Raw genomic sequence first — 16859 nt, forward strand, 5'->3', positions numbered from 1 at the left:
GCTTTTTGGCAACCAAAGGATATGGGCCAAAGGCAGGTATATGGAGTTAGATCACAGATCAGCCATGATCTAATCAAATGGCGGAGCAGGCACGAGGGGCTGAATGGCCTACTCCTGTTCTTATGTTCCTATCCAATACGCAGTCCCCCAGCTAATTGCTGACCCCCACTGTTCACCTGGCCCTGAAGCATTTAAAGTTACTGTGTATCGAGGTGTGTGACAGGCTCAGTGGACCAATGTCCAACTGCACATCCAAATGTACGTTTATTTTATCCTTTCTGACTGTCTCGGGACCTGCGCGCTGGCGTGACGGAAATAAATGATTTTTAGTCTAGGGTTAGCTTGGCCTGTCGCTCAGTCACGACACATAAAGTGTTAAAACCCAGCCTCAATCAGAATCATATCCTAACAGGCTCTCCCTTCCTAACAGCACTATGGGAGAACCTTCACCACACGGACTGCAGCGGTTCAAGAAGGCGGCTCACCACCACCTTCTCAAGGGCAATTAGGGATGGGCAATAAATGCCGGCCTCGCCAGCGACCCCCATGAACGAATAGAAAAAAAAAAATCCCCTGGCCTAAATCAATGCAAATCTTAGTCATAGAGTCATAGAGTTATACAGCACGGATAGAGGCCCTTCGGCCCATCGTGTCCACGCTGGCCATCAAGCCCTGTCTACTCTAATCCCATATTCCAGCATTTGGTCCGTAGCCTTGTATGCTATGGCATTTCAAGTGCTCATCCAAATGCTTCTTGAATGTTGTGAGGGTTCCTGCCTCCACAACCCTTTCAGGCAGTGAGTTCCAGACTCCAACCACCCTCTGGGTGAAAAAGTTCTTTCTCAAATCCCCTCTAAACCTCCCGCCTTTTACCTTGAATCTATGCCCCCTTGTTATAGAACCCTCAACGAAGGGAAAAAGCTCCTTAGTATCCATCCTATCTGTGCCCCTCATAATCTTGTAAGGACAGTTTTGGTCTGGTCTTTGAGTCGATGGCTTGAAGGCAAACAATTACACCATGTAATTTGTTGACTTTCGTGCTTTAAGCTAGACTGTTCAAGCTCTTGTTTCTCGGATGTGGGCAGCATTGACCAGGCTAAAATTTATTGCCCATTCCCTGGTTGCCTCGAGAAGGTGGTGGTAGGCCTCTCTTTGGACCAACTGCGCTCCCTGCACCGATGACGCTCCCGCAATGGCGTTAGGACGGGAAAAATCCCAGCAATGCTCAAGAAATGGCGACGCACGACCAAGCCGGGGATGGTGGGTGACTTGAAGGGGATCTCAGAGGCGATGGTGTTCCCACCACACAGCTACTCTTGTCCCTCACGGCAGTGGAGGTCGGAGGGGAGGGAACTGCTGTCAAAGCGACCGTTGGCGAGTTTTTTTTATTCGTTCATGGGATGCGGGCGTCGCTGGCAAGGCCGGCATTTATTGCCCATCCCTAATTGCCCCTTGAGAAGGTGCAGTGCATCCTGTAGATTGTACATACAGCAGCCAGGGTACGCTGGCAGTGGAAGGGGTGAGGACTGAGTCCAGTGATGGGGGCTCACGCAAACCGCTTTGACGTCACTTGTTCAATAGCTTTGCTTGGTAGTCGAAGCCTAGGACAAGGTCGGTCAGTATCACACTGCTGCCCTCTGAGGACGAGGAGAACCTTATGGATCGAGTAGCTTAAAAAAAAGGGTTTTCTGTTCATTATCCTGGGCATTCTATCAAAGCTCGCCTGGATATCGGGGCCAGTGAAGATCCAGTCAGGGCCGCTTGGAGTGAGGACTTACCTACGCTTGTGGCCGAAAATACAGAAGCCAAAACATCTGGAGTAAGAAAGGTAGACATCTGGGTCACGAGGCCAAATGTGACTCTTGCGATGTGGGTTCAGTGCTTTTGATTTTTGTCACGTTCGTTCTGCCCCAATCTGAAGATCACCCCCTAGGGCTGGGGTGTCTAAGGCCCCGATATTACCAGGGGGGGGGCGGGATGGCAGCAGGGGGGGGCGAACGAATAAAATCCGTCCGTTCCCCACTCGATCGCGGATAAATTGGAGCCGCTTACCGTGGCTTCCGGGTTTCCCGTCGTCAACCTGCGCAGCGGGCGGACTGCGCACCCGCATCACAGGCTGCCAGCTGGAGGAGCCCTATTTAAAGGGGCAGTCCTCCGATGCTGCTCCTGCAGCAAACACCCAAAATTACAGAATGGAGCAGCCCAGGGGAAAGGCTGCTCCCAGATTTACCGATGCCTCACTCCAGTGGATGGGGTGAGGAGGAGGAGGGATCATTTCCACCCAGCGGATGGGAGGAAGCGGCCTGCCTCTGCCACCAAGAAGGCCTGGCTCGAGGTGGCAGAGGAGGTCACCAGCAGCAGCAGCGTATCACGCACCTGGATACAGTGCAGGAAGCGTTTCAATGACCTAACCAGGTCAGCCAAAGTGAGTACACTTACTCGTTCCCCTACACTCCGTCTGCCACATCACTGCCCCCACCCCACAACTCCTTCTGCACTGCCAACACTACTCTATCACATCACTCCTCGCACCCACTCAAACCTCATCCTCATCTTACCTGCACTTCCTCACCTCCCCAGTACTGATCCCACCACTACCACTCAACCCAGTCCTCATACAATCTCATGGCTCTATCTCACACTCACCCTCTGATGCATCTCTTTTACGGTCAGCCTCACCCAAACCAATGCGTTCAGCGGTTGGCCACATCGCCATCACTCACTCACGCCTCTCTACTTTCTCCCCTTATAGGAGAAGAGAGCCCAGAATGCACGGGAGAGGGTGAAGACCAGAGGGGGGCCGCAACATCAGGTCGTCCTCACGGACGCGGAGCAGGAGGCTCTTGAATTGAGCCGCACCCTCGAGTGCCTGTCCGTCGGGGACGCCGAGACTGCCACCCGACAAACGGCTGGTGACAGAACTTTAATATTCAGCACTCACAATAGCAAATGATGTTAACATGCCTCGCCATCTTCAGCACCTCAACATCTGTCATCATACTCAATGTCGCCTTCTGTTCTCTTGCAGGGCCTTCAGCGACCACCGTGACGGCGGAGGGCGATTCCTCAGAAGACCTGCCGGCCTCTGAGGGGGCACCGTCACATCTGAGGGAGCCATCCACCAGCGCAGATACACAAACCTCGGTGGGTCCCCGTCTCTATGTGTGTCTCCCTCTCTCTATCTCTGTGTGTCTCTCTATCTCTGTGTGTGTCTCTATCTATCTGCGTGTGTCTCTCTCTACATGTGTCTCTCTCTTTCTATCTGTGTGTCTCTCTATAGGTGTGTGTCTCTCTCTCTATCTCTGTGTGTCTCTCTCTACCTGTGTGTGTCTCTTTCTCTATATGTGTCTCTCTCTTTCTATCTGTGTGTCTCTCTCTCTATATGTGTCTCTCTCTCAATCTGTGTGTGTCTCTCTATCTCTGTGTGTGTCTCTCTCTTTCTATCTGTGTGTCTCTCTCTCTATGTGTGTCTCTCTCTCAATCTGTGTGTGTCTCTCTATCTCTGTGTGTGTCTCTCTCTTTCTATCTGTATGTGTCTCTAACTCTGTGTGTGTGTCTCTCTCTCTCTATCTGTGTCTCTCTCTCTATCTGTGTGTGTGTGTGTGTGTCTATCTGTGTGTGTCTCTCTCTCTATCTGTGTGTGTGTGTGTCTATCTGTGTGTGACTCTCTCTCTATCTGTGTGTGTGTGTGTGTGTGTGTGTCTATCTGTGTGTGACTCTCTCTCTATCTGTGTGTGTGTGTGTGAGTGTGTCTATCTGTGTGTGTCTCTCTCTCTATCTGTGTGTGTGTGTGTGTGTCTATCTGTGTGTGACTCTCTCTCTATCTGTGTGTGTGTGTGTGTGTGTGTCTATCTGTGTGTGTCTCTCTCTCTATCTGTGTGTGTGTGTGTCTATCTGTGTGTGACTCTCTCTCTATCTGTGTGTGTGTGTGTGTGTCTATCTGTGTGTGTCTCTCTCTCTATCTGTGTGTGTGTGTGTGTCTATCTGTGTGTGACTCTCTTTCTATCTGTGTGTGTGTGTGTGTGTGTCTATCTGTGTGTGACTCTCTCTCTATCTGTGTGTGTGTGTGTGTGTCTATCTGTGTGTGTCTCTCTCTCTATCTGTGTGTGTGTGTGTGTCTATCTGTGTGTGTCTCTCTCTCTATCTGTGTGTGTGTGTGTCTATCTGTGTGTGACTCTCTCTCTATCTGTGTGTGTGTGTGTGTGTCTATCTGTGTGTGTCTCTCTCTCTATCTGTGTGTGTGTGTGTGTCTATCTGTGTGTGACTCTCTTTCTATCTGTGTGTGTGTGTGTGACTCTCTCTCTATCTGTGTGTGTGTGTGTCTATCTGTGTGTGACTCTCTCTCTATCTGTGTGTGTGTGTGTGTGTGTCTATCTGTGTGTGTCTCTCTCACCATCTCTCTCTCTGTCTCTCTCTCAATGGGCAATGTGCGTGACCTTTCTGTTCATGATCCAGGAACAATATCTAGTGGTTTTAATTGGGGACAGCCCCTTGCAAGCGGGCGAGTTTTTTTCCAGAAATTCCCTGCAGCGATCCTGTGGGGAAACCCTTTGTAGTGGAGACTCAGAGGGATTTTGAATATGAATCATAACTCACTGATGAAGGAAATGGACCAATCCCAGCTGTTATCTGGGAGAACCCCGGGGGGGGATTTGTGGAATCACTCAGTAAGGGGCAGAGAGGGCCTCGCTTTCTTGGCCCCTTAGAGTATTGTTCCCTTGTTCTCTGAAGCAGTTTCTTAGACTGGGAGTCTTTTGCTGTACAGGGCCTTGGTCAGACCCCGTCTGGAGTAACTGCGTTCAGTTCTGGGCACCGCACCTCAGGAAGGATATATTGACCTTGAAGGGGGCGCAGTGCAGATTCACCTGAACGATACCAGGGGCTGAAGCTGAGCCAGCCATGGCTCGGTGGGTAGCATGCTCTGAGTCAGAAGATCCATGGGTTCAATCCTCACTGCGGGGACTTGAGCATTTTTTTAAAATCCAGGCCGACACTCCCAGTGCCAGTGCTGAGAGAGTGCTGCACAGTCGGAGGCGCCGTCTTTCGGATGAGATGTTAAACCGAGGCCCCCGTCTGCCATCTCGTCTGGACGTAAAAGATCCCACGGCCACTATTTCGAAGAAGAGCAGGGGAGTTCTCCCTGGTGTCCTGGGGCCAATACTTATCCCTCAACCAAAGCCTAAAACAGATTACCTGACCATTATCACATTGCTGTTTGTGGGATCTTGCTGTGCGCAAATTGGCTGCCTCGTTTGCTCCATTGCAACAGTGACTACACTGCGAAAGTACTTCATTGGCTGTAAAGTGCTTTGGGACATCGTGAAGTAGGCGCTATATAAATGCAAGTCTTTATTTCTTTCTCTCCTCCTGTTACTCAAAGCTCCCCCAGCCCTCCCGATCTCAATCCTCTCCCCACCCCACCCCATTCCCAATCGCTGACCGGTGCTGACCTTCCAAGTGCTGGGGACCGTCCCCAAAGATCCCCGGCTGCGGCCCCCTGCCACTGGTGTTCTCTCCTGCCCGTTTGTCACACTGCCGGGCGGGAGGCTGCCCTACGGTACGTTAACGAGACCCCTGCGGTTTAGATCGGCAGGGCCTCCACATCCCCGGCCTCGCCCAGTTTTTCCTACACTCCCCCTCACCCTCCCCGCAAATATCGGGGCCAATAAAACATTTGTTCACATTGACTGGTGAGACTGTCTGTCAGTGTTCCCTGTCATTTTTTTCGGCCATGTGCCGAATGAATTTGGGTTTGTGGACCGAAGTGAAGGCCATATGCCCCACCGTAAAAAAAAATCAACTTTGATTCCCAAATGGAAAGCCGTTTCCAGTGATGTGCCACAGGGCTCAGTGTTGGGTCCCTTGCTGTTTGTGGTATATATTAATGATTTGGACTTGAATGTAGGGGGCATGATTGGCGAATTTGCAGACGACACAAAAATTGGCCGTGTAGTTGATAGTGAAGAGGATAGCTGTAGACTCCAAGAAGATATCAATGGGTTGGTGGAGTGGGCGGAAAAGTGGCAAATGGAGTTCAACCCGGAGAAGTGTGAGGTAATGCACTAAGGGAGGGCAAACAGTAAAAGGGAATACGCAGTAAACGGGAATATATTGAGAGGGGCAGAGGAGGTGAGAGACCTTGGAGTACATGAGCACAGGTCCCTGAAGGTGGCAGTACAGGTAGATAAGGTTGTGAAGAAGGCATACGGAATGCTCTCTGTTATTAGCCAAGGTATAGAATGCAAAAGCAGGGATGTAATGATGGAACTGTATAAAACGCTGGTAAGGCCACAGCTGGAGTATTGTGCGCAGTTCTGGTCACCACATTACAGGAAGGACGTAATTGCTGTGGAGAGAGTGCGGAGAAGATTTACAAGAATGTTGCCAGAGCTTGAAAATTGCATCTACGAGGAGAGATTGGATAGGCTGGGGTTGTTTTCCTTGGATCAGAGGAGGTTGAGGGGGGACTTGATTGAGGTGTACAAAATTATGAGGGGCCCAGATAGAGTAGACAGGAAGTACCTGTTTCCCCTAGCGGAGAGTTCAAGAACTAGAGGACATCGATTTAAGCTGATTGATGGAAGGATTAGAGGGGACATGAGGAAAAACTTTTTTACCCAGAGGGTGGTGGGTGTATGGAATTCACTGCCTGAATTGGTGGTAGAGGCAGGGACCCTCAACTCTTTTAAAAAGTACCTGGGCCTGCACCTAAAGTGCTGTAAGCTGCAGGGCTACGGACCGGGTGCTGGAAGGTGGGATTAGAATGGGCACCTGGTTGTTCTTCTAGCCGGCATGGACACGATGGGCCAAATGGCCCCCTTCTGTGCTGTATCTTTTCTGTGGTTCTATGGAATAGAACGTCTTTTTAGAAAACATTAATCGGGGTATAGAACAAACAGAACAAATGCACAAAATAATGGATAATTGTAACAATTTAATGTTATGTTGGCTGATAAATTTATATAATTTATGAAATGGGTTTCTTAAGTTGCACTAGGATTGAGCAGACTAGTCTCAATATACGTTATTAAAAATTATCTGATGGGAACAATTCCAATCAGCTTTTTGTTGAATCAGCTTAAAGATCGGCCCTGATCTTATTGAAAGGCAGAACAGGTTTGAGGGGCCGAATGGCCCTACTCCTGCTCCTACTTCTTATGTTGACTCTGATTCAAACAGGAATAAATGGGGCGCAATCAGAATTTTTTAATTGAGTCAAAAATACAAAACAGCTGTCAAATCAGTCAGTGAGAATTTAGGGATAGGGAACAGTTTAATTAATGTAATTGTTGGCCTTTATTTCAAGAGGATTTGAGTACAGGAGTAAAGATGTCTTACTGCAATTATATAGGGCCTTGGTGAGACCGCGCCTGGAGTATTGTGTACAATTTTGGTCTCCTTACCTAAGAAAGGATATACTTGCCATAGAGGGAGTGCAACGAAGGTTCACCAGACTGATTCCTGGAATGGTGGGATTGTCATATGGGGAGAGATTGAGTAGAATGGGCTTATATTCTCTAGAGTCTCGAAGAATAAGAGGGGATCTCATTGAAACATACAAAATTCTTACAGGGCTTGACCGGGTAGATGCAGGGAGGATGTTTCCCCTGGCTGGAGAGTCTAGAACCAGGGGTCACAGTCTCAGAATAAAGGGTGGGCCATTTAGGACTGAGATGAGGAGGAATTTCTTCACTCAGAGGGTGGTGAATCTTTGGAATTCTCTAACACAGAGGGCTGTGGAGGCTCAGTCATTGAGTATATTCAAAACAGAGAGTGATGCTGCCTTTCCCCAAGGATCTTTATTAATAAGAGAACAGTGCAGTCTGTGACCATTTAAGACACATCTTTACAGTAGCTTTAAAAGACAAATTCACGTCAAATCATTTCAATATCATGGTTGTAAAAACCAATCTTAAATAAACTGGTCAAAAATAAAAGTTATGAGGTTTGAATACTTCAATAAAATGAAATCAGTAAAAAGCAGCCTTTCAAGAAGAAGGTACCATTGGGAGGGGGGTGGGGGTGGGGGTGATCACAATTATTGTGACCCGGTAGAACAGGCTACACGGTTACCACAGGCTGTGACCTATAGAAACAACCTTGAACCAACTAAGTGTAACAGAAAATAGCAGGTTAGTGTGGACCTGATAATAAAAGGCCTCTCCCAAAAAGGGGACTTTATAAGTCAGGAGATAGGATCCCTGTGTCTGTATCTTGTGATTGCTTCCTGTGTATATCTGTCAGTATGACCCTGTGTGTGTACATGATTGTGTCTCTGTCCTGTGTGTATATATCTGTCAGTACAACCCTGTGTGTGTACATGATTGTGTCTCTGTCCTGTGTGTATATATCTGTCAGTACGACCCTGTGTGTGTACATGATTGTGTCTCTGTCCTGTGTATATATCAGTCAGTATGCCTGCGTGTGTGTGTGTCTCTCTCTCTGTCCTGTGTGTATATATCAGTCAGTATGCCCGCATCTGTCTGTCTGTCTGTCTGTCTGTGTCTCGGTATGTGTGCACACATCTGCTCAAGTCTAGCTTGTCAGACCCTGAATATTAAACAAGCCCCTCAGGTCTCACTGCCCCATTCCAGGACTCCCTGTCATGTGCTGCTTTAACAATATTTCCCCTTCAGCATTTGATTCCGATACAAATAACAAGCCAGTATACGAAGCCTTCGGAACACAGCAGAGGTGAGCTGACAGGGTGAGCTGAAGTCTATCGGCATCTCCTAGATCAGACGTCGCTGACCCTTTAAATCACCCCGGTGTTGGGACTGTCCACAGACAATAAATCGAACAGGTAAAAAATAACAAACAGTACAAATGATGCAAAAACGCACTGATTTCTGGCGCTATTCGACCGTGGGATTCAGTTCGGTTGCCTCGATGAACACAATAGCTCCTCACGGCCTGGGTGGCTGCGCCCTCTGGTTCCTCGGCTACTTTCGGTCGGTTGCTTCCCACAGTACTCCTCCCGCTCTGCCCCCCCCTGCCCTGCGTGGTAGTTCCGAGCTTGGAGAGTGGCATTTTGCGAATGGTAGTAGTGGAACCACTTGGGGATGGGGGGGGGGGGGGGGGGGGGGGAAAGAGGGGGTGATAAAGGGGGCACGAAGGCTGCCCGTAAAGTCACCCCCCACCCTCGGGTAAAAGAACGAAAATTAAGTTCAACGCGGAGCGGAGAAACGAGTCGCACCAAAGCGTCCCACCCACTGGACGTTCTTCTGGACGGATCTAGTAAACACGCCCTTTAAACAACTCCTCCAGAAGTAAGTCTGAGGAGGGGGAAAGAGAGTAAGGTGCACAGATCTTACGATATTGGCCCAATGCACCTACAAAAGACTTTCCTGAATCACTTTGTCCAAAAGTCTTCCAAAATGGCTCGGCCTATTTGAACGACTCCCTGTTCTTCGCGCCGATTGCTGCTTTGCTCAGCCACTGACGATCGAGTATGGTAAAGGTCCATCTGTTTGCCCACACGAGTGGTCCTCCAGTTCGTTAAATCTTCCTGCTTTACGCTGCCTTTGCTCCTCAAACAGCTCCATCCCGAGCATCGCTGTATGCGCTGTATCGGATGAGTTCAACCACAACAGCTAAACAAAACACAAAAGTTTGACGTTAAAGTCCGCAATTTAACCCTTAGACTGTTGGCAGACCCCGGGAAACGTCTGCCTGCCCCCTGGGCTGACTTTTTATAAAGTTATTTCCAGCTCTCAGTCTGTGACAAGCACTAACAGCAATAAAAAAACAGGGGAAAAAAAAACACTTTACAACAGGACCATTAACCGTAAACAACTGAATCAAACTTCTTCAAAACACAATTCTATGCAAAAATGTAAACACTTTAAACACAGCGAGTGGTTATGATTTGGAGCGCGCTGTCAGAGAGGGTGGTGGAAGCAGATTCAATAGGGACTTTTCAAAAGGGAAAGAGCCAGCAGAGGCTAGATGGGCCGAATCCAAACACTTGCCATTCCCGCTCCTAGTAAGCCGCCCATCCACTGCCAGTTGGCCTCGCTATCCCCACGTAAAGGACTTTTTATTTTAATTCTGCGAGAAGCTCGGCCTCCCACCTCGTTCCCTCCCTACATTCACAGAGGGACTGAACGTGGGACAGTGTCTCTCTCGTTAGCCCACCTGGTCTTTTCTTTAACTTGACGCTCACGAGGGCGATGGCAGCAGCGAGGAGCAGAACGGCAGTCACTAGGATCAGGCCCAACTTCAGCCATTGGCCCTTTGTGGCCCGATCCGCCTCTCCCGAGGATCCACGTTCCTTGTCGGAGTCTCCGGGATACAGGCCGATTCCAACCTGAGGCTCGACCTGATCGCCTTGTCTCGGGCCTCCATGTGCTGTCATGGTGGAGCCTGTTAAAACACCAATGCAAATTGGTTTTAAAATCTAATTATTGTCAGACAAAACTCTTTCAATAAACAGACTGAATCTTGCTGGTAACTTGTGTAGAACTTGCTTTGCAAGTGGAATGCTATTACAGTTATTCACACATAAAACATTTTGATAAGGAGAAACTCTTTCCAGTGGCAGGAGGGTCGGTAACCAGAGGACACAGATTTAAGATAATTGGCAAAAGAACCAGGAGGAGAGAGGAGGAGATTTTTTTTTAAAACGCAGCGAGTTGTGACGATCTGGAACGCGCTGCCTGAAAGGGCAGTGGAAGCAGATTCAATAGTAACTTTCAAAAGGGAATTGGAAAAATATTTGAAGGGGAAAAATTGCAGGGCTGTGGGGGAAGAGCAGGGGGGAGTGGGATTAATCTTTCAAAGAGCCGGCACAGGCAGGATGGGCCGAATGGTAAACATAGGAACAGGAGGAGGCCATTCAGCCCCTCGAGCCTGTTCCGCCATTCAATGAGATCACGGCTGATCTGTATCCTAACTCCGCATCTACCCGTCTCAGCTCCATATCCTTAATACCCACGGCTGGCAAAAATCTATCGATCTCAGGTTTAAAATTATTAATCGAGATAGTATCTACTGCTTTCTGTGGGAGAGGGTTCCTCACTTCTATCACCACTTTGCGTGGAGAAGTGTTTCCTAACTTCTCTCCTGATGGCCTGGCCCTGATTTTGAGGTTACGTCCCCTTGTCCTAGACTTTCCCCACCAGCGGAAAAAGTTTCTCTCTATCTACCCTATCAATTCCTTTCAAAATCCTAAAAATCTCAATCAGACCACCTCTTAACCTTCTATATTCCAGGGAATACAAGCCCACTTTATGTAATCACTGGACATAATCTAACCCTTGGAGCCCTGGTGACATTCTGTTGAATCTGCGCTGCACTCCATCCAAGGCCAATATATCCTTCCTAATGTGCGTTGCCCAGAATAACCCCCTTCTGTGCTGTATGATTCTATAATATCTACAATACACACAGGAGCTGTTATTCTCAAACATACACAGCAGAAAATGATTCTTACTGGGATTGTAGGTGAATCCTGTAGTTTTGTCCTCTCCTTCCTCGTGTTTGTTTGGTCGGGATGTGACTACAATACTCCCTGGATGAAGACTGGTTCCCGGTGTTTCTTTCGTTGTTTCTCTTGTTCCCACATCCTCTTGTGGAGGCAACAAGGCTCTGGTGAAAGGACGAGGTGTTGACTGAAGGGTTGTGGTTCTCTCTTGCCCGTGGAGAGCTGTGACGGAGGAGCTGGATGATGGGGTTGCTTTATGGCCTTGTGGTGCTGATGTAGGAGAAGGTGGCATTGATGGAAGGGCAGGGGTTCTCTCTTGCCCGTGGAGAGCTGTGACGGAGGAGCTGGATGATGGGGTTGCTTTATGGCCTTGTGGTGCTGATGTAGGAGAAGGTGGCATTGATGGAAGGGCAGGGGTTCTCTCTTGCCCAGGGAGAGCTGTGACGGAGGAGCTGGATGTTCGGGTTTCTTTATGGCCTTGTGTAGCTGATGTAGAAACAGGTGCTGGACGAGGAGTTCCTTTTCTGATTTCAGCTTGCTCTTTTGCACCGGTTTGGGAGCCCGTGGACGGTCTGTCTTTTGCAGTCGGACCTGAGGCCGCAAAATATTTGTCGTCAGGTCAACAATTTGTGGACATTTGCATGCTATATCTTCAAGGAGCATCAAAGGACAAAAATCGAGTCCTTTCAACACGGTAAATTCAGCAACTCTAGAAAATGAAACACTTCTTTTTCCGGTTGATGGGATGGCTAGCGGCCTAGGACTCAATTCAGTGGCCCGCAATTCCCTCTTTAAGAAGAGCGGAGCAGTGAACCCTAATAATAAGTAGTACGCTATTGCATTGAAACTTCGAGCAATGAATTACTTTAATCCACTGCGACTGTTAACCGGCAGGTGACGCATTACAGGAGTCTGGAAAGGCTAGTTGTCCCCTCTCCCTAATTTGGTCCCCACTTCCCCACCAACCCCCACCCCCCCCCTCCCATTCTGAGGCACTGACATGCTGAGTTTAGGGTCGCCAACCCTCCAGGATTGTCCTGGAGTCTCCTGGAATTGAAGATTAATCTCCAAGACACAAACCCGGGGAGAAAAATCGCAGGGGCACTAAAAAGACATGCAGGGTTGGCAACCCTAATCGTAAAGGTGCAAACTATCGCACTTGTACAAACAGGAAAGTGTCCGAAATGGATGTTTGGCCCTTGTAGGCTCCTGTAGTGTGATTTGAGAAACAGTGTTCCTAAACCAGGCTCCAATTCACTTGTTGCTAAACCGTTCCGATTAAATCTGCGACCGGGACCAATGGTGGTCAAAGTGGGCCCGAGATTCTCACCTTTGGATCGGGAATCGACAGTGTCTTTCATTTCCTGCACCCAGCCCTCTCTCAGCGACACGCAGAAGCTCTGTCCCGCGTACGTGGTAAATCTGCGAAAATCAGAAATAAATTCGTCACAAACTGAATTCTGAAAAGGCAACAGGTCAATAAAGGCTTGTATTCTCTGGGGTATAGACGATCGAGGGGTGATCTGATCGAGGCGTTTAAAATGGATTCGATGGGGTAGATACGGAGAAACTATTTCCTCTGGTGGGGGGCGATCAAGAGCAAGGGGGAAAAATCTTAAAGTTCGAGACGGGCCATTCAGGAGCGAAATCAGGAAACACTCTTTCACACTAAGGGTGGTAAAAAATCTGGATCTCTCTCTCCCCCCCAAAAGGCTGTGGATGCTGGGGGTCATTTGGAGGTGGAGAGACTGAGATTGATAAATTTCTGTTGGGTAAGGGTATCGAGGGATAGGGAGCAAAAGACAGGTAAATGGAGTTGAGGTACAGATCAGCCATGATCTCATTGATGGCGGAACGCTCTCGATGGGCTGAATGGCCGACTCTTGTTCCTAATAAACGCCAATGAAGATGAAATATGTCCTGTTTGGTGTTGACTGAGGGTTGAGGGAAGCCCACTGGACCAACATGTGATGACAAGACCCTCAAACACGTCCCCAGCACACACCACAAACCAGCAGCTCTACTCCCTGTCCTGATACTGTAGCTCAGAGGAAATATCCTTAACAGCTTATTATTTAACTCAACACTTCAAATTGCTCCCACTGCAAGTGACAGACCTGTACCCACCAGTACTGTACCCCAGTGTTATACAGTGAGGGACCTGTACCCACCAGTACTGTACCCCAGTGTTATACAGTGACAGACCTGTACTCCCCAGTACTGTACCCCAGTGTTATACAGTGACAGACCTGTACCCACCAGTACTGTACCCCAGTGTTATACAGTGAGGGACCTGTACCCACCAGTACTGTACCCCAGTGTTATACAGTGACAGACCTGTACTCCCCAGTACTGTACCCCAGTGTTATACAGTGACAGACCTGTACCCACCAGTACTGTACCCCAGTGTAAAACAGTGACAGACCTGTACCCACCAGTACTGTACCCCAGTGTTATACAGTGACAGACCTGTACCCACCAGTACTGTACCCCAGTGTAAAACAGTGACAGACCTGTACCCACCAGTACTGTACCCATGTTATACAGTGAGGGACCTGTACTCACCAGTACTGTACCCCAGTGTTATACAGTGACAGACCTGTACCCACCAGAACTGTACCCCAGTGTTATACAGTGACAGACCTGTACCCACCAGTACTGTACCCCAGTGTTATACAGTGACAGACCTGTACCCACCAGTACTGTACCCCAGTGTTATACAGTGACAGACCTGTATCCACCAGTACTGTACCCCAGTGTTATACAGTGACAGACCTGCATCCACCAGTACTGGACCCCCAGTGTCACACAGCTCGAAGTAATCTCTCAGACCTCACCGCACCACGATGAGCATAATTTAAATACACAGCTCGGTACTTACTGCAGATACTCGGAGCAGGCTGCATGACTCGGCAAATGCACGTAGCTTTTCAGTACTTTCAACTGAGCTTTGGAAAGCTGGGATTGTAGAATCCGCTGACAGCAGGTGACCCCCGCATTCCCCGAGAGTCGGTTACTGAACACTGTGAATAAAGCACACACACAATGTGTCAGTCACTCACCGGTCTGTCTGTCATTGAGCAAAAGCCAGATCCAAGCAAAGCTTCACAATGAAGGGTTTTTCCCTCTTATCTGTTGCTACGCTCACAGCCTTCGCCTGATGGGTCAAATTTGTGTTTTTATGCTAAAGAAATTGAATGATCAAATAATTTAAATCAAGCAACTTCGAATTGGGAGGATCCCTTTCTGCAATAAACCATCTGCACTCTTAAAGGGGCACTGTCTTCAATTAAAAGGGGCAACAAAGAAGTTTCTGTCTGTCGAAAAGGTGCCCTTTTGAATAATATTAACCCCCCCCCCCCCTAGACGTAAACGCTCAGCCGTGTTCGGGGATAGTTACTTTGGAGTCTGCAGCCGGGCAAGTGGCAGGGCGGGCAATTCGACTGTGCCGGGCATCACATCCCAACCCAAGCCTGTTCGTCCTCCACAGCCAGAGCGGGGAGGGCAGTCGGAGGGAAGCAGGAGCAGAATCCTGGCTTATTTTCAGTGTTCATTCTCCTCTCCTCAATAAGCCTGCGGTATCCCAATGGGGGGGGGGGGGGAAAGAGAGAGAGAGGGAGAGAGGGGGGTGGATGAAGTGGCACATCCTACAGAAACCTAGTCACCCAAAATACAGATGGATAACAGCGTGGTAACTGCACTGAAACTTTATTTAGCAACTCCTCGAACCTGTGAATTTTATAAAACTCTTAATTTTTTTAATAAACTAGTTGAATAAATGGAAGTTAATTTCTATACCTGGGGTTTGCATCTGTAGCACTGAACTAGCGGAATCTCTGTCCTTTAACTGTCTGATTCCCATCGCCTCTGGGACCCAAATCCCAGTCCCCTTTTATCCATTCTGGTCTCTAATCCCGGGTCTGTTTCGCTCTCTCTCCCCCCCCCCCCCCCCCCAGGAGGGTCTTCAGATCAACTCCCCCCTGCCTCCCCCCGACAGTCCCGGGTCGCCCCTTGCATCCACCACCCACTCCGCTCCGCTCCCTCTCAGTGCTACCGGGCCGCCGGGGCTTAGTGGTCCGGGTCTGGACAGGGCTGAACTGAAACACTCACACTGCTTTAGGAGAAACTTACCCGCGACCCAGGAGCAGAGCAAAAGGCAGAGGAGCAGAGTCCGGTGAGGAGGGTCCATCGCCGAGAGAGGAGAAGATAAGAGTCCAGACACCAGAGAGAGAGAGAGAGTCCCCAATCTCAGGGAAAAGCAGACTCCAGACACAAGAGACTTCAGACACAGATAGAGAGTGCAGACACAGAGAGTCCCCAATCACAGGGAAAAGCAGACTCCAGACACAGATAGAGAGTGCAGACACAGAGAGTCCCCAATCTCAGGGAAAAGCAGACTCCAGACACAAGAGACTTCAGACACAGATAGAGAGTGCAGACACAGAGAGTCCCCAATCTCAGGCAAAAGCAGACTCCAGACACAAGAGAGTGCAGACACAGAGAGTCTCCAATCTCAGGCAAAAGGAGACTCCAGACACAGATACAGAGTGCAGACACAGAGAGTCCCCAATCTCAGGGAAAAGCAGACTCCAGACACAGATAGAGAGTGCAGACACAGAGAGTCCCCAATCTCAGGGAAAAGCAGACTCCAGACACAGATAGAGAGTGCAGACACAGAGAGTCTCCAATCACAGGGAAAAGCAGACTCCAGACACAGATAGAGAGTGCAGGCACAGAGAGTCCCCAATCACAGGGAAAAGCAGACTCCAGACACAGATAGAGAGTGCAGACACAGAGAGTCCCCAATCACAGGGAAAAGCAGACTCCAGACACAGATAGAGAGTGCAGACACAGAGAGTCCCCAATCACAGGGAAAAGCAGACTCCAGACACAGATAGAGAGTGCAGACACAGAGAGTCTCCAATCACAGGGAAAAGCAGACTCCAGACTCTGAGAGTCACGATACTGAGTCCCAAATCCCAGGAGCCACTCCCCTCTCCTTCTGCACTTGTAATAAAACTCCTGCCTGTACCAGAGGCGTGAGCCTGTTCTAAACGCTGCCTGACTCACTCATTCAGGAGAGTTATCTCGTGTTGTCCATTTATAGCAGGAGGTGGGTTGAATCACGCCACCCTGCTCTCGAACAAATGAGCCGAAAGAGAGCCTCGCCCCAGGGGGGTTTCCGTTACTCACGGAAATTCCATTCCCTCCAAATTCACAGCCAGTGACAGGGTAACTTTGCCAATCTTCGGATAATCACAGGGAGTTTCCGGGAATTAAAGGTAAACGACGGGACACGGCTGCCAGCATCACATGAGGAAAATCCTAGGGGATAAAAAAAACATTACGTGTTTTTTTACTTTCTTTGAGCTCATTCATTTATTAGTTATAAAAAATATTGGAGATGGGATAAAAGACTGAGAGTGGAGAATGG

At 49.0% G+C, this 16859-nt stretch overlaps 1 protein-coding gene across 2 annotated transcripts; it reads right to left on the reverse strand.

Annotated features, from left to right (window-relative positions):
• Positions 1-7689: 7689 nt before the first annotated feature.
• Positions 7690-16548, reverse strand: LOC137302180 (polycystin-1-like protein 3). 2 transcript variants are annotated; one of them, XM_067971843.1, is made up of 6 exons: positions 15557-16541; positions 14307-14448; positions 12756-12847; positions 11435-12016; positions 10138-10365; positions 7690-9593 (listed from the first exon to the last, which is right to left on the reverse strand). In XM_067971843.1, the coding sequence occupies exons 1-6, from the start codon at positions 15612-15614 to the stop codon at positions 9532-9534; spliced, it is 1164 nt and encodes a 387-aa protein (XP_067827944.1). In that variant the 5' UTR covers positions 15615-16541; the 3' UTR covers positions 7690-9531. The 2 variants fall into 2 exon arrangements, with proteins under 2 accessions (XP_067827944.1, XP_067827945.1); XM_067971844.1 differs by lacking the exon at positions 11435-12016 and having other exon boundaries at positions 15557-16548.
• Positions 16549-16859: the final 311 nt, after the last annotated feature.

The sequence above is a fragment of the Heptranchias perlo genome, chromosome 35 (genome assembly GCF_035084215.1).
Source record: "Heptranchias perlo isolate sHepPer1 chromosome 35, sHepPer1.hap1, whole genome shotgun sequence".
Taxonomy (NCBI): domain Eukaryota; kingdom Metazoa; phylum Chordata; class Chondrichthyes; order Hexanchiformes; family Hexanchidae; genus Heptranchias; species Heptranchias perlo.

Coding starts and splice junctions, on each gene's coding strand:
- LOC137302180 (XM_067971843.1), bottom strand. CDS start 15,614: ATGGACCCTCCTCACCGGACTCTGCTCCTCTGCCTTTTGCTCTGCTCC. Junction 10,366..11,434: donor AGGATTCACCTACAATCCCA/GTAAGAATCATT, acceptor GTGTTTTAACAG/GCTCCACCATGACAGCACAT. Junction 9,594..10,137: donor CAAGTTAAAGAAAAGACCAG/GTGGGCTAACGA, acceptor TGTTTTGTTTAG/CTGTTGTGGTTGAACTCATC.